Source organism: Phyllobates terribilis, unplaced genomic scaffold (genome assembly GCF_046119375.1).
Source record: "Phyllobates terribilis strain yellow unplaced genomic scaffold, ASM4611937v1 Scaffold_11__3_contigs__length_659146591, whole genome shotgun sequence".
NCBI lineage: Eukaryota > Metazoa > Chordata > Amphibia > Anura > Dendrobatidae > Phyllobates > Phyllobates terribilis.
Window position 1 is genome coordinate 498,679,473 of NW_027362771.1, and position 17,076 is coordinate 498,696,548.

At 40.2% G+C, this 17,076-nt stretch overlaps 1 protein-coding gene across 3 annotated transcripts in view; it reads right to left on the reverse strand.

Annotated features, from left to right (window-relative positions):
- The window catches only part of UNC5D (unc-5 netrin receptor D), a 1,016,051-nt gene that overhangs the window by 129,811 nt on the left and 869,164 nt on the right, over window positions 1-17,076 (reverse strand). For all 3 annotated transcript variants that reach the window (XM_073653557.1, XM_073653558.1, XM_073653559.1), the window contains one exon: window positions 10,349-10,433. In XM_073653557.1, coding sequence (XP_073509658.1) covers window positions 10,349-10,433 — 85 coding nt within the window. The remainder of the gene's footprint in view (window positions 1-10,348; window positions 10,434-17,076) is intronic.

The following is a 17,076-nucleotide window of genomic DNA, read 5'->3' on the forward strand; positions in this document are numbered from 1 at the left end:
TGTCACCTTTAAGGGGTATTCCCATTTCCAGGATCCTATCCCAATATGTAGTAGGTATAATAATAATAATAGTATTAGCAAATGCCTACAATTAGAAATGTAGTACAGTTTTTATGATTCACTATATCTCTTTCCTTATGTACTGGCATTGCAGGTCCTTAGGTATCCATGGTTATGACCAGTGATATAGAGACAGTACGCTAGTTGCTAGTGGTCATAACCATGGATACCTAAGGTCCTGCAATGTCTGCACATGAGGAAAGCTACATAGTGAATCAGAACAACTATACTATGTTTCTAATTGGAGGTGTTTGCTAATATTATGATTATTACACCTACTACATATTAGGATAGGATCTTAGGGATGGGAATACCCCTTTAATGATTCTTTGTAATCATATACTCTGGTATTACCGACAATATTTGTCTTAGTTACTCATTTGTAATTGTCATCTGTGCATGATGTTTATTTTATATACCTTTCTTTTCTGGGAAAAAAGTGTTATCATGATGATATCACTGCTTTTATGGCATTCTGTATATTTTAAGTCATGATATAATAAAATTATTGTTTATTTTTGCAGTGGGGAAAATAAGTATTTGATACACTGCCGATTTTGAAAGTTTTCCCGCCTACAAAGAATGGAGGGGTCTGTAATTTTTATCGTAGGAACACTTCACCTATGAGAGACAGAATCTAAAAAGAAAAAAAAGAAAATCACATTGTATGATTTTTAAATAATTAAATTGCATTTTATTGCATGAAATAAGTATTTGATCACCTTCCAACCAGCAAGAATTCTGGCTCTCACAGACCTGTTAGTTTTTGTATAAGAAGCCCTCCTACTCTGCACTCATTACCTGTATTAATTGCACCTGTTTGAACTCATTGCCTGTATAAAAGACACTTGTCCACACACTCAATCAATCACATTCCAACCTCTCCACCATGGCCAAGACCAAAGAGCTGTCTAAGGACACCAGTGACAAGATTGTAGACCTGCACAAGGATGGGATGGGCTATAGGACAATAGGAAAGCAGCTTGATGAGAAAGCAACAATTGTTGGCACAATTATTAGAAAATGGAAGAAACACAAGATGACTGTCAATCTTCCTTAGTGTGGGGCTCCATGCAAGATCTCGCCTCGTGGGGTAAGGATGATTCTGAGAAAAGGTTAGGAATCAGCCCAGAACTACACGGGAATGACCTGGTCAATAACCTGAAGAAAGCTGGGTCCACAGTCTCATTAGTAACACACTACACCATCATGTATTAAAATCTTGCAGGGCATGCAAGGTCCACCTGGTCACCCCAGCACATGTCCAGGCTCGTTTGAAGTTCACCAGTGCCCATCTGGATGATCCAGAGGAAGCATGGGAGAAGGTCATGTGGTCATACAATATGATTTTCTGGATTTTTTTTTTAAATTCTGTCTCTCACAGGTGAAGTGTACATACAATAAAAATTACAGACCTCTCCATTCTTTGTAGATGGGAAAGCTTGCAAAAATCCGCAGTGTATCAAATACTTATTTTCCCCACTGTACATGTGTAGGTTATTTAGTATAGAAAATGGCATGCAATTATCGAATCCAGGCGTTATCCCATAAAGCAGGTTGATATTAGAAATCCCCAATGGCTATTAATAAATATTTTAAACTACCGTAATTTGTACTGTTTTCTCCAAACATAATAATTAATCCCCGATTCATCAAGAGTGATGTGAAAAACTCCAGTCTTGATGATGGTGCGAGGCAAAGTGCAAGGAGCTTTATTCTATAAGAAGTGCACGAAGTGGTGCGTGCCTCCATGTGCAATTTGTCACAAATCTTTCTTCTGTCCCTGCTGGAGTAAGAATTATGGTGTAGTTAACACCGTCACTCATCATGAATAAAGTGAGATCACAATGCCCTGTCACACCCCTATCCCACCTACAGTACAGACCAAAAGTTTGGACACACCTTCTCATTTAAATTTTTTTCTGTATTTTCATGACCATGAAAATTGTACATTCACACTGAAGGCATCAAAACTATGAATTAACACATGTGGAATTGTATACTTAACAAAAAAGTGTGAAACAACTGAAAATATGTCTTATATTCTAGGTTTTTCAAAGTAGCCACCTTTTGCTTTGATGACTGCTTTGCACACTCTTGGCATTATCTTGATGAGCTTCAAGGTATAGTCACCAGAAATGGTTTTCACTTCACAGGTGTGCTCTGTCAGGTTTAATAAGTGGGATTTCTTGCTTATAAATGGGGTTGGGACCATCAGTTGTGTTGTGCAGAAGTCTGGTGGATACACAGCTGATAGTCCTACTTAATAGACTGTTAGAATATGTATTATGGCAAGAAAAAAGCAGCTAAGTAAAGAAAAACGAGTGGCCATCATTACTTTATGAAATGAAGGTCTGTCAGTCCGAAAAATTGGGAAAACTTTGAAAGTATCCCCAAGTGCAGTTGCAAAAACCATCAAGTGCTACAAAGAAACTGGCTCACATAAGGACCGTCCCAGGAAAGGAAGACCAAGAGTCACCTCTGCTTCTGACGATAAGTTTATCCGAGTCACCAGCCTCAGAAATCGCAGGTTAACAGCAGCTCAGATTAGAGACCAGGTCAATGCCACACAGAGTTCTAGCAGCAGACACATCTCTTCAACAACTAATAAGAGGAGACTTTGTGCAGCAGGCCTTCATGGTAAAATAGCTGCTAGGAAACCACTGCTAAGGACAGGCAACAAGCAGAAGAGACTTGTTTGGGCTAAAGAATTCAAGGAATGGACCAGTGGAAATCTGTGCTTTGGTCTGATGAGTACAAATTTGAAATCTTTGGTTCCAACCACCGTGTCTTTGTGCGACGCAAAAAAGGTGAATGGATGGATTATACATGCCTGGTTCCCATTGTGAAGCATGGAGGAGGAGGTGTGATGGTGCTTTGCTGGTGACACTGTTGGGGATTTATTCAAAATTGAAGGCATACTGAGCCAGCATGGCTACCAAAGCATCTTGCAGCGGCATGCTATTCCATCCGGTTTGCGTTTAGCTGGACCATCATTTCTTTTTCAACAGGACAATGACCCCAAACACACCTCCAGGCTGTGTAAGGGCTATTTAACCAAGAAGGGGAGTGATGGGGTGCTTCGCCAGATGACCTGACCTGCACAGTCACCAGACCTGAACCCAATCGAGATGGTTTGGGGTGAGCTGGACCGCAGAGTGAAGGCAAAAGGGCCAACAAGTGCTAAGCATCTCTGGGAACTCCTTCAAGATTGTTGGATGACTATTTCCCGTGACTACCTCTTGAAGCTCTTTAATAGCATGCCAAGAGTGTGCAAATCAGTCATCAAAGTAAAAGGTGGCTACTTTGAAGAACTTAGAATATAAGACATATTTTCAGTTGTTTCACACTTTTTTGTTAAGTATATAATTCCACATGTGTTAGTTCATAGTTTTGATGCCTTCAGTGTGAATGTACAATTTTCATAGTCATGAAAATACAGAAAAATCTTTAAATGAGAAGGTGTGTCCAAACTTTTGGTCTGTACTGTATTTGTCAGAAAACAGCATTAAAATGGCAAAAGTCACAACACTTCGCAATTTGGAAAAGAATATGTGACTTTTCAAAGCTTTTTACACCAGAATAATGGTGAAAAAGCTTTGATGAATCAACTCTTAATCTTTTTTGTTGTCTTTACATCTCCCTCAGTACCACTGAATCTTTACCACTGAGGGTCAGCATCACATGACCTGTGCCTCTGTTTTTTTTTGTTTTTTTCTTAATTATAAACCCCCTTAAATCCCTTGCATGCACTTTGTGACTTTTGTCAGCAATCTCCTCTCCTCTCTTGCTGATGAAGATATAGTCTCATGTAAGCTTCCCCTACATCCCTTTACCACTCTGGCAATAAAAATATACCCATATAAACTAGTAAGTTTCCCTGCAGATATATAATAATTGTAAAACGAAGACATGATCTGTACAATAAATAAGAATTTTTTTGCTGAACAACAGCTGTTTCAGTTCTGAGCCCTATTCTTAACCCTAAACCTTTGTGCTTCATCTAAATACCATTAAATGTAAGCAACAAAATAGCTTTTTTGATATGGTTGAAAAACTATGTAAGTTCATCTAATTCAACCTACCAGAGAAAGGCAAAAAAAGGTAAGCTTTTCTCCTCTTGGGGAAAATATCCCCACTCCAACCCTGGGTCAATATCCCTTTTCTATCTCTTGCGATCATAATTTGTATTACTACTACTAGAGGGGAATAAAAAGATTCAAACTCCCCAAGTCATGCTTCCAGTTCGGTCCCTCGTGACAACCGGACAACAATTTTCTGCCTTTGCTGTTTACTAGTCCACCATAACATCATGAGGTCTTATTAAACTTAGTCAATAGTACTGACAAAACAACTTGATTTAGATCACACCACTATATCATAACTTCTTGGGGGTTTAGTATGTGGCAAAGGCACCCAGAATCATAGGCAGAGATTTACCATCTCAGAAATGAACACTGCCCTGGTCCATCTGCCATGGAGGACCGGTTTGGATGCCAAACCAGGGGAGTTCAAACTTTTCTGCTTATCTCTAATTTTCATTCTCAAGTAAGTTATCCAGGTGCCTTTTCAAACTCTTTTAATGAATTAACCATAACAACCTCCTCTGATAATGTCATCTAGTGTCCTGCACGATGCAGGGGATGATGTCATCAATGCATCATGCCGCCCACATCTACTTTAGGTATAAAAGAGGAAATGGAGGCTGAATTAAGGGATTATAAGGTTTATTTTTGTGGGCTGTGGGAGACGATCAAACTAAGGAGGCTGGGGGGGAACATCACACTACATGGTGGCTGTGGGGAAACATCATACTATATGGTGGCTGTGGAGGACCATCATACTATATGGGGGCTATAGGGGACCATCATACTATATGGGTTCTGTAGAGGACCATTATACTGCATTGGGGCTGTGGGGGGACCATCATATTATGTGAGGGCTGTTGAGGAATATCATACTAAATGGGGACTGTGAGGGGCAATCATACTTTATGGGGGCTTTAAAGGACTATTATACTGTATTGGGGCTGTTAAGGGAACCATCATATTATGTGAGGACTGTGGAGGTATAACATACCATATGGGGGCTGCGGGGGAACATCATACTACATGGAGACTGTGGAAAAATATCATACTATATGGTGGTTGTGGGGGACCATCATAATATATGGAGGCTATAGGTGACCATCATACTATATGGGGTCTGTAGAGGACCATTATACTGTGTTGGGGCTGTGGGGGGACCATCATATTATGTAAGGGCTATGGAGGAATAACATACCATATGGGGGCTGTGGGGATCATCATACTACATGGGGTTGTGGGGGAACATCATACTATATGGAGACTGTGGAAAAATATCATACTATATGGTGGTTGTGGGGGACCATCATAATATATGGAGGCTATAGGTGACCATCATACTATATGGGGTCTGTAGAGGACCATTATACTGTATTGGGGCTGTAGGGGGACCATCATATTATGTAAGGGCTGAGGAGGAATAACATACCATATGGTGGCTGTGGGGTACCCTCATACTATATGTGGACTGTAGAGGACTACTATACTGTATTGGGGCCGGGGAGGACCATCATATTATGTGAGAGCTGTGGAGGAATAAGATACTATATGGTGGTTGTGGGGGACCATCATACTATATGGGGGCTATAGGGGACCATCTTACTATATGGGGTCTATAGAGGCCCATTATACTGTATTGGGGCTGTGGGGGAACCATCATATTAAGTGAGGGCTGTGGAGGAATAACACCATATGGGTGATGTGGGGGACCATCATACTATATGATGGCTGTCGAAAAGCATCATACTATATGGTGGCTGTGGAGGACCATCATACTATATGGGGGCTGTAGGAATCATCGTTCTATATAGGAGCTATGGGGAAATATATTTTATCATCATTTTAGTTCTAGCCCGTCCTTGTTGCTCTTACAGTAAAGAATCCCCTTATATTTTGATAAGGAAACCTTCTTTACTACAGGCATATGGTATTGTAATTGATGACAACGTATTATCATTGTTACAGTCCTGGGTATAAACTTTTTTTCTAAACTAAGAAAACTCAATTTTGTTAATTTTTTGGGGTAGTGTAGTCCAATAATTTCATCTTTTACTTTGTAATCCACCCTTGAACTCAATCCTGCTCTCTTATGACTACCAAATAAAATGCATGCCTGGCCCAAGGCATGTGCCAAATAAGGATGAACTCAGTCAGTTATGATGTGAATGGAAACTGATGTGACTAATTCATCACATTAATTCCTTCATGCATCCGATTATTGCTCCTATGCTATTGATAGACACGTGTCATATATGTATCCATTCTTTGCAATATGTTTACCCTTTCCGATTTTATATTAATGACATAAGAATGTCTATTCATCCTATTTGACCTACTGTAGGATGTGCATTGTAAACCTCCCTTCGATGAAAGGGCGGGCGGCTGCTGCACTTTCTGTCTTTGTTAAATATTGAAGCTGTGATCAGTCGGTCCCGTGTGGTTTTGCTGGCAAATTGTAGAATGCTGTTAACAGGAGACGTTACCTCTTTTACACATTGTAATGGGATTTATCTGAAAATCTACAGCAAGGCAATGGCTTTTTTTTGACAATCTGAACTTTGAATACAAGGGCAACACGCCTGCCATATAATGGAGTAGGAGTGACTTTGCTCCAAAAGTTACACTTACGATGTGTCAATTTCAACTGAAAGCCAAAGGAAAGCCTGACATATATAAGTTCCAACCTTAATGGCATTTTGGGGACTGTTTAGCAGCCATAAATTTACCTATTTTTTGCAATAAAACAAAGTTTTTCAAATCTTAGGAAACCCCCTCCAGTCAAAGGTTTATATTGAAAATTGTTCACATAATCAACACTTTAGGGTCACCATTGGAAAACCTCTGTAAAAATATATTTTTAAGTTTTTGATACTGTTTTACTAACTACACGATATCTTTAATCTACAAACATTTAATGCTAAAAACATCCAAGAAAATAGCAATAACTGGGAAATATTACAGTTTATTGTTGTGGAACTACATTAATGGTACAAACTATTGTATTATACCACTATATATGAATAATTTGTGTAGGGGAATTTAGATAAATTACACTTATTGCATCATTTGAGTAGTAGCTACAGCATTAGTGTTAGGCATTGGCTGGATCTGAAACGGGTTTAGAATCATCAGTGGATTCTGTGGTCTCTCATTCTGGTCCAGCCAGGGCAAATGCTGCTCAGCATTGTTGTTGGTCCCAATGCCTAGCTGGTGCACAAGATGTACAGGTTGTCTCTTGGGTGTTTGTTCCTAGCAACATGAAGCGTAGGTTGCGGAGGGAGACAGGGCTGCTACAGCCTAAGTCCAGGATTCACTGCACTGAGCATGTCCGTGACATGGCAGACCGTGATTGGTGATTTGGGAGTCAGCTGATCCGGTGACCTGGCACCGCCTGATTGGTCGCGGGTGACGTCACCAATAATGCGATGGTGGGCAGGGCTTAATCTTGAAATAGCCCGCCCACAAACATGGCGGTGCGCTCTGATCATTGAGCTATGATGGTGTAATGGTGTGGACGCTTTGTCGTTTGGGCTCCACGTGTGCTTTAGCTTCTGTCAGGCAGGTTTAGCGGGGGATAGGCAGCCTTAGATGGAGGGAGGCAGGTAACTTCGTCTGACAGTCTGGCTCCGACAAAGGGGTCGCCATACACCCCGAGCAGTCTGCAGACGCCGTATTCCCAGCACCGCCTGTAAGCCATGTGGAGAGATACTCCTCAGTCCGGTAGCACGCCGGCTAGGAGCACATATACGCCGGCGTGAAACACACACACATCCTAGCGTCTGCTGTGTAGTCCCTGTGCAATAAACAGGGCTACGGATACATTATTTGTCGCACATCTCTCGTGCAGTTAACAGAGATAGTGTGAATCCCTATTCCCGTTACGGTGTGCAGTAACACGGAAGGGATTGTTATTTCTGTTGGTTGTTTTACCTTCTTACCCGGAAGGTGTTCGGCCGCAGTCTTCCAGGCTGCATCGCGGACCCCGGGTTCGGTTGCTTTCCATTATTAATAAAGTTGTTTGCAACCATCCCTATAACAATTAGTATGTCCGTTGAGTGGTGATGATCATTCATTGAAGTGTTAGTAGAGGTGAGGGAATTTATAAGAGTTGACTTAAATTTTTAAAATGTAAAAACTAATGCTCACCTTACCACTCACCTCCCAGCCAACTCCAATCCATGCTTTCCCTTGTACGATCTCTGTTGCCTCTTCTTACTACTTCTGCATATTGAAACCTTGGGCCTATTCAAGCTAGACTGAGACGCCCAACACAGACCAGGCCCGGGACATATCTGTGCATGCATGTCGTAAGGTTGCGGGACATTGTGATTTCAGGACGTGTGCTGTGACTTTACAGCAAGCACTGTAGGCTGGGACTAATGGCCACAACTAGGCCTGAGAAGTCCCTGCGCATGTACAGGGACATCTCGGGTCTAGCCATGGCCGGAAGTTATGGCCATGTGTAAAGATAAAGGTGGCTTTAGCTCGCTCCAGTGGTAAGAGGAGGCGCCAAGGACCATACAGGAGACACTAGCAATACATTGGTTGTTAATATTTTTTTCTTCATCTTACATTTACCAACCTCTGGGGTCTCTTTAGACCCCAGAGCACAGTAAGGGACATTAAACTTGTGAAGAATAAATTTCCTGCAAATTGAATAAAGTCCAGTAGAACTGGTAAATTCAAATGTATATGAGGAATAACATTGTTTCTCACCATTATATGATTGGTATCCTACATATTCACCAGTTTTCCCCTTTGCATATTTTATCTCTTCATTTGTAATCCACTGGGAGCTGGGGAGGGTAGAATGGCTGCTGTGATCTCCGCCATGCACAATACAACACAGAGAGAGAGATTCCTGCCCTTTGTTCATTTTTTTATCATACAGATACATTAAACAGCAGCATGGAGGAAATTATACTGCAGTACTCAGTTGTCAGGACGTGAATCAGCTCTGGGGTGAGGTAAAAGACTTGTTAGAAAGTTCATCACAATCTTTTTATGTTTTCCTTTACTTGTTTCTTCACCCTGCTCCTCACTCCTACACCCTCCCATCTTCATAAAGTATAATGGGCTGTGTAATACGACACCCAGGGAACACTCAGTCCATCTTGTTTGAGTAAGCATGTTTTGATCTGTTTTTCTCAGAGTAAATGGCAAGTTTAGGCGGCAGGTAGGAGAGGACGTGGCTAATAAATGGAGAAGGAAGGTGATTTCTCTTATAAGATATAATACAAAGTTTATTATATTCAACTGTACAATTGATTTATGCAAAGTTAGTTGAAGGTCCCTTTTAAGCTTTAGCCACATTAGTGCTGAATCCATCTACCATTTGAATGTCTGGATCCAGTAGCCACTTTGCTCAATGCACAAGCCAAGTTCATTTACTCGAGATATATCAGGATGGTGAGAAGACCCTCATCGCAATTCTCCTGTCAAAGAAGTGAATGTAAAAGTGCAGAACTTGGATAATACACCTAGGAGTAGGAGTTATTTATTGTTACTGATTTTCAGAATTATCCTGTAGTTAAAGATAAAGCTCTAGACCAGAGTTGGGCAAACTGCTCAATATTAAGTGACACAATTAATATTGATATAAACTAATTATAATTAATATGTTAACATTAATATTGAGCAGAATATTGGTTCGGCCCTCCACAACAGTCACGGTCTCACATGTGGCCTCTCGGGAAAAATAATTTCCCACCCTTGCTCTAGACCCATGGCAATGCAATTTTTTTTTCTTCTTGGCTTTTTCATAATAATAATATTTCCTAACTTTTTTATTGCAAGATTAAATGTTGGTGACCTAATTGCTTATTAGCTCATTAATAACGTGCTGATGACCTTCAATGAGGGTCTAAAATGAGAAGAACCTGATGCTCATGTTATTCCTTATAGTAGGACTATACATAGCCTCTTATCTAGTTGTGTGCTAATAAACTAGACAAAAGTGTTACTTCCTGCATCTCATGAAAATATATTCCTGGAGATGTAGTTTTGGTTATCACTGAATCTAAACCATATAAAAATATAAATCACTTATACTCTATCTAAAGGGCTTGTCATGAGATCCAACTAGAGCCATTCGAGGCTCCCACTCCAATCATTCTGTATCACTGACCTGAAACAAAGAACACTTTTCTCATTTCAGACTGTTCTGTTTGTTTCCATTAACACATGCCCATCATTCTCCTTACCTTGGTTCCCCTTGATTGACTGACAGATAGATTTCCCATGAGTTGTCTTCTGCAATCGCCTCATGCGGGATCAACAGGCTCACCCCTGGAAAATAACGAGACGGAGCTTAGAGATAAAATCAGGGAGAGAATGCCTGACTAGAACAGACATCAATAAACTTCATCTCCCTACAAAGTACATGACAGGACACATACATAAAGCCTGGACACTCTTTACTTTGGTGTGTTTGGTTTACAGACCCATAACTCAAAGTCAGAAAGTAAAATTAATTTGAATAATATATTATAAATATGAATTTAGAGAAAATATGAAAGCTTTACAAAAGCAGAAATTTCCAAATGAATTGCTATTAACAGTATGACGCCTTCTAAAATTGAGAGCATATGAAAATAGTGAATGATAGCACATACGAAGGGAGAAAATAGACATCTGATTGTCCACGGTTGACCATTTACAACATCCAATACAGTCCGGCCTTTGGGGTGTATGAACTATTGCATTGTGCACATTAGCTGCTCATGCTGAAAGGGGTGACCTAAAAGGCCTGGCACTTGAGGCTTGTGCCCATCCTTAATCTCAATATTAATTGTATGGCATCGTTAAAGGGGTTGCCCTATACAGAACAGTTTTTTTCCTATCCACAGGATACATGAAAAATGTATAATCTCTGGGGGTCTGACTGCTGAGACCTAGAATGATCCAGAGAATGAGGGTTTCAAAGTCTCCTTTGTGAATGGAGCAGAAGTGAGCATGTGCAACCACCACCCCTATAAACAAAAAACAGGGAGGTAGTTGCATTGCACATGCTGACTATAACTCCATTCACACAGGGCACTTTGGGACCCCCGTTCTTTGGATCAGTGAGGTTCTCATCAGCAATCATACATTCATCATATAACCTGAGATAAGATGATACATGATCTTAATAGAATAACCCTTTTAATTATTTTTTAGCCCTTTTATTGTATTAGTATGTGTTGAGCTGTCATTTTGACACTCTGGGTTGATGTTATTTAATTATAGTATGGTGCTATCTGCTTAGACATTATGAGACCACCACTCAGACACTAGCCAATGCATTATTTTTTATGGTGGGAACACTGTATAATATTATTATTGTTTTGACAAATGTTTGGAAGTTTTATTTGGCCAAAGTATGATATACCTTATGGCACTTGTACTGTATTTAAACACAGTATGGTGTAATGACTGGGTGCAGCAGTTATTATAGAGTCACAGGTTTCTCTGCAGCAGATCTACAGAGCTCAGTTGTTGAGCTGTGTATAACCCTGCAAACACCATTGATTGGTAGCTTTCTGTGTACAATGTATGGTGACAGAGAGCTGCTAATCGGTGCTGGGGGTGTGGTTGGACTACCCTGCACATGTCAAGTGGTACTGTAATGATAATCTCCTGCTGATAAAACACTGGTTGTATTGAAACAGCAAAACCCAGTCCAGTAAGTGACACATCCCTGTAATCAGGGTCTCTGCTACTACATTATGGTGCTCTCAGATTACATAGCAAAACTCTGCTGACAGATTCCCTTTAATAATTAACAAGCCTGGTCCGATGCCACAATAAAGATTTTCAAAAAGGGAGATCGAATGCTAAAAATAAAGAATAAAGAGGAAAGAAAAAAAAATTAAAAGAAAGTAATATGAGTAGACGATACATGCCCCAGTAACTACGACACTATATACAATACATGCAAATAGCAAGTCAATCACACAGTTGGAGAACATGCAATCCCTATGTGGTTAATGCCTTTAAGTGTTTATTTTGTGCTGAAGCAGCCTCTGCAATCTTTATGAGGTCAGTAAAGAAAGAGCCTTAGTTATGGTCGCCCAATCCCATATAACTAAAGTTTAGCAAAAAGATTCTCTGGACCATAGTTCAGCAGCTGGTAGTCCACGGCGGACAGACCAGAGTCTTTTGAACCTCCCCTATCCGCTGGGATCCTCAGTGCCTCCTCTGATTAGTAGGCCCGGTGTGATGTGACACACAGATGACGTCACACCGGGTGTGGTGACAGATAGGAGGAGGTTCACAGGGCTCTGGTGTAGAAGGTATGGACTACCAAAGAGGCCACTGGACCAGGGGCTCGGACATTTTTTTGCTCAGCTTTATTTATTTATTTCCCTTTATAGGACCTCTTTTCCTCACTGTTATAACTAGTTTAGGCCACGGCCCCACTGTCAGTATTCGGTCAGTAATTTTTCTCAGGAGTGGAAGACAAAACCAGGTGAAGAACAATCAGAGAAAAGGTATAATAGAAACAAGTCACCAATTCTGCATTTATCACCCACTCCTGGTTTTGGCTCCCGCTCCTGAGAAAAAATACTGACCGAATACTGACCAAATACTGATAGTGGGGCCGTGGCCTTATACTGAGGGTTAAGCTTTTGGGAGTTGCTAATATATTACAGGACAAGTTGACTAATGGGAGACAGCACACTTCTCGGTGTCAATGAAGAGAAAAGGTTTGGTGATGTTTCCCATCTCATGCGTCACAGAATTTGACCAGACGCAGGCATTCAAAATCACTGACACCCTAGATACCTAATTTTAACATCATAATGACACCTAATTTACTCTCAGAAAAATACAAAGATATTAAATGAGAAGAATGAAATCTTTTATGAAACCTAAACCTAGAAATATAATAATGAAATAATTCTAACAAAAGTAATTACAGTGATAATACATATATCTAAATCCAATCAATTTCAATCCAGGAGATGTATCAGATGTTCCATGGGGCCCTAATGGAATATATTTATCCAATTAAATATTCAATAAAAGTAATTAATTATATTATTTAGCAGTGAGGGCCTCATGGAATATCTGATACATGTTCCAGATTGCAATTGATTGCATTTAGATATATGTATTATTAGTAGTAGTAGTATTATTATCATCATTATTTTTATTAGGATTTTAGATGATTATTTTAGTACAAGGTTTTATACATTTTTTTTTATTCTTTTCAATTAATATCTTCGTACATTTACTCATTTTATAAACTATTTGTAGAGATGGGTGAACTCGACCTGAAATGTTCGATGTGTTGGGGCAAAACGTTGAGTACGGACTTTTTGTGAAAGTCCGTTGCAGTGTTCAGAGTCCAGTAGGTAAATACGTGGGGAAGGGGTAGGGGAAGAGAGAGAGAGAGATTTTTTTTCCTTTCAGAATTCGGGCATCCATGATTTTCAATGGGGTTCAGGTTCTGGTTGAAGTTCGGGTACTGTTCTGGTACCCGAACCGAACTTTACATAAATTTTGGGTCGGTTACCAGAACCCGAACTTCCAGCGGTCCGTCCATCCCTAATTATTTGTGATTTTCATGGTAAATAAGGTTTCATCAAACGTACAATGTCGAAAATTTCTTTGCACCATGTAGTTTATTGATTCCACAGACGAATGGTCAACACGTTTCAGAGTCATAAAGATCCTTCATCAAGACAATTTTTCTACATACAATACAACAAAGACGTTCTCGACATTGTATGTTTGATAGAAATAGTGTGGTCAAGTGTGCCATTTGATTAGTCGGTGTTTTATGCCTACTACAGACCAGTAGGATAACTGGACGAGGGGTATCTGCGGCAGCTACAACACTTTTGGAAAATTTTATAGGTGTTGTGACCTTCACACAACACCGCAAGATAAGCAGAGAAATTAGATGGGGGTGAGAGTTGAGATCTGGCCCGTCTGTCCCAGAGATGATGTTGCCCTGTGGAATGCCTCGGTTTGATTTTTCTCATACTGACTGTTAATAGTTACATATGTTCTGCCTCTGGTATCAAAGAGCACAAGTGCACTCGAAACAGCGGACACTTCCTAAATAGTAACTGAACCATCCCTGTGTTTTAATTTTTTATACTACGTACTCTTTTTATAGTGTTGACAATTACATTACAATGCTCCCCAATTCACTTAAGCAATAATTCTGAAGAGGCTTTGCGACCCCACTGAACCGCTAACCTACAAAATCTTTTTGGACCCTATATGACCAAAAATAGCTTTGTGTGAGACAGTGGTGTAAACAAACCATGACCTATTATATCAGGACAGGGGTATGATGTAGTGTAAACAAGCATTTAGGTGAAGTAAATGACGGTGCTAGCGGTGATCTCACTGAGGTCACCACATTTCATCGTGAACTGCCCGTGGGGACGCAGATTCAGTGTCTGGCGGTACCCTCTGCTAGTCACTGAAGCTGCTCTTCCAGCAGCTCATTGTCTCATGGTTTGCAGCCTGGATGTTAGCCTCATGCCACTGTCCAGGTTGTAAACCAAATATCGCAGAGATGGATTACAGCGTGGGACACTATGGATTCTTGCCATTTTGGACAGGTGAGGCATATTATTGTTTTTTATTTTTTATTTTTTTTTACAGGGGACAATGGCTTCTGGGAATAGGCATAAGGCGATTATTAATTCGTTTTTTATTTTTAAATAAATGTGTAAACCAGTGTGGACTTTTATTTCAAATAAAGGATTGTATTCAGGCTCTGTGTTTATTTACAAACTTTTATTATGGGATTAGTAATGGAGGCGTTTTATAGACACCTCTCAATTAATCACCCCTGGACTTCATGTCAGCTACCAATACAAGGCTGACATGAACCCCAACCCTATTACCCCACTTGTCACCGCACAAAGGCAAGTGGGATGAGCCGAAGCTAAGCACCAGATTTGGTGCATCTTATTGATGTGCAATTTCTTGGGCCGCTGAGGGTTGATGTTATTAGACTCGGAGGGGGCCAGGATCCATGGCCGCTTCCCTGGCTATTAATACCAGCCCACACCTGTCTGTTTAGCCTTTGCTGGTTAGATTTTATAAGGGGACCCTACATCAATTTTTTCTGGGGTCCCGCTGTAATCTAGCCAGTAAATGCTAATCAAACAGTTGTGAGCTTTTATTAATAGCCAGGTAACATGTTGACCTAATGGCCCCTTCCCTTGCTAGTAATATCAGCCAACAGTGGTTGGCTTTCCCTTTGATGGTTACAAAAATGACGCAGGAGCCTACACCATTTTTTTTTATTTAATTCTTCATTTTACACTGGATGTACTCTTCCAGGGTTGAATACAACTCCCAGCATTGTCTCCTGCTCGCGATGATCTCAGTGGGAGCAGGGGACAATGATGAAAGTTGCCTTCAGCAGCCAGTGCCTGGGATCAGCACAAACTGTAATGCTTTTCATAGGCTCTGGTACATGTAACACGGATGGCACACGGATGTGTCACATGTACATACAGACACACGGATGTCACACGTATGCCACACGGATGTCACATACAGACATACGGATGGCATACGGACAATCTTCTGAAATACTCATGACATAAATGTTAAATGGAAGACTGTGATTAATGTCATACAGTGGCTTCATATGTAAAAATAAAGGTATATCACAACCAATATATGGAATAGATCAGTTTATTAAACTTTTCCTTATAGTAAAATAATAGAAATCATGGTGTATACAAGACAGATGGAGGCCAAAACAACATACTTTTGACCACTATCTCATGAATGGGATCTATGGAAACTGCAGTTGCACACGTGCATGAAAAATGTGTAAAGGGCTTTAGCCGAGCAGCCAGTTTGTTATAGCATTAGACAGATGTAATATAATAAGCTGGACATCGCTGCCTGAGACTAGGAAATACTGTATGTCAGAATGTACTGGGTACAATCAAAATTGCTGAAACCTCTTAAAACCTCATTAAATCTCCATTTCGAGAAATGAATATCCATTCTATTCACTAATGCGAGTTCTTTTACAGACGGCATTTGTTCAATAAACACCATCCAATGTTATCCCATTTGTAACTGCGTAATAGCAATATTATGATAACTCACCGCTAATTGTGGCATCAATTAAAGCGCTGCTGGAAATGAAGTCGGATAATCGATAGCGAATCTCGATGCACTGACCTCTTTGAGTACTAGATGAGTAACTATATTGTGTTTTTACAACATGGAGATTTGTTTGATGAATTTATGGAACACTTGTGTAAGTTATTGTTGGGCACAATTAATATTAATGACAAGCGGTAATGTGGATGATGTCCGGTCGGCGCTCCATGGGAAGGTGTTAATGGGTGGCACAAGTCATCTCTCACTTCTTCATCTATAGCAATCATTTTTTTATTGATTGAAAGAGCTCTATGTGAGCAGAAAGCCATGCCGCTTTCTCAAGTTATCTTATGTTTCATGTCAATAGACTTTATACACAATCCAGAAAATATACGTTACATAAGAGTCAACTATCACCATAGAAATTACACATTTTAGATGACATATACAAATGATGGATGCAATCCCATAATATAATGGCGACTATTTATCAATACTATTTTAAGCGGTATTTTTCTGGAAAATTACAGTAAAAATTACCTTCTTGCTTAGAAAAGAGTCCTTTTTCCTGACAAAGAACCCAAATTTTAGGTCGGTTCACAAGTCTGACATTAACGTTCTGAGCACCAATTGTGGGGTGCGGACTAGCCGGAGTTCAGTCTTCCAACCTGAACTCTATAGTATCATATATGCCATTGAGCCTCTTCAGTTTGGAAATCCGGACACCAGTGGCCTGTCTGAACATTGCATTCTGTACTTGGACAGTGAATATTTCATATGTAAAACTGACATTACATGTTATTCATTGCACTCTTCATACATAGTGGATAACCCTTGTGGTCCACCTCAGGCTGGG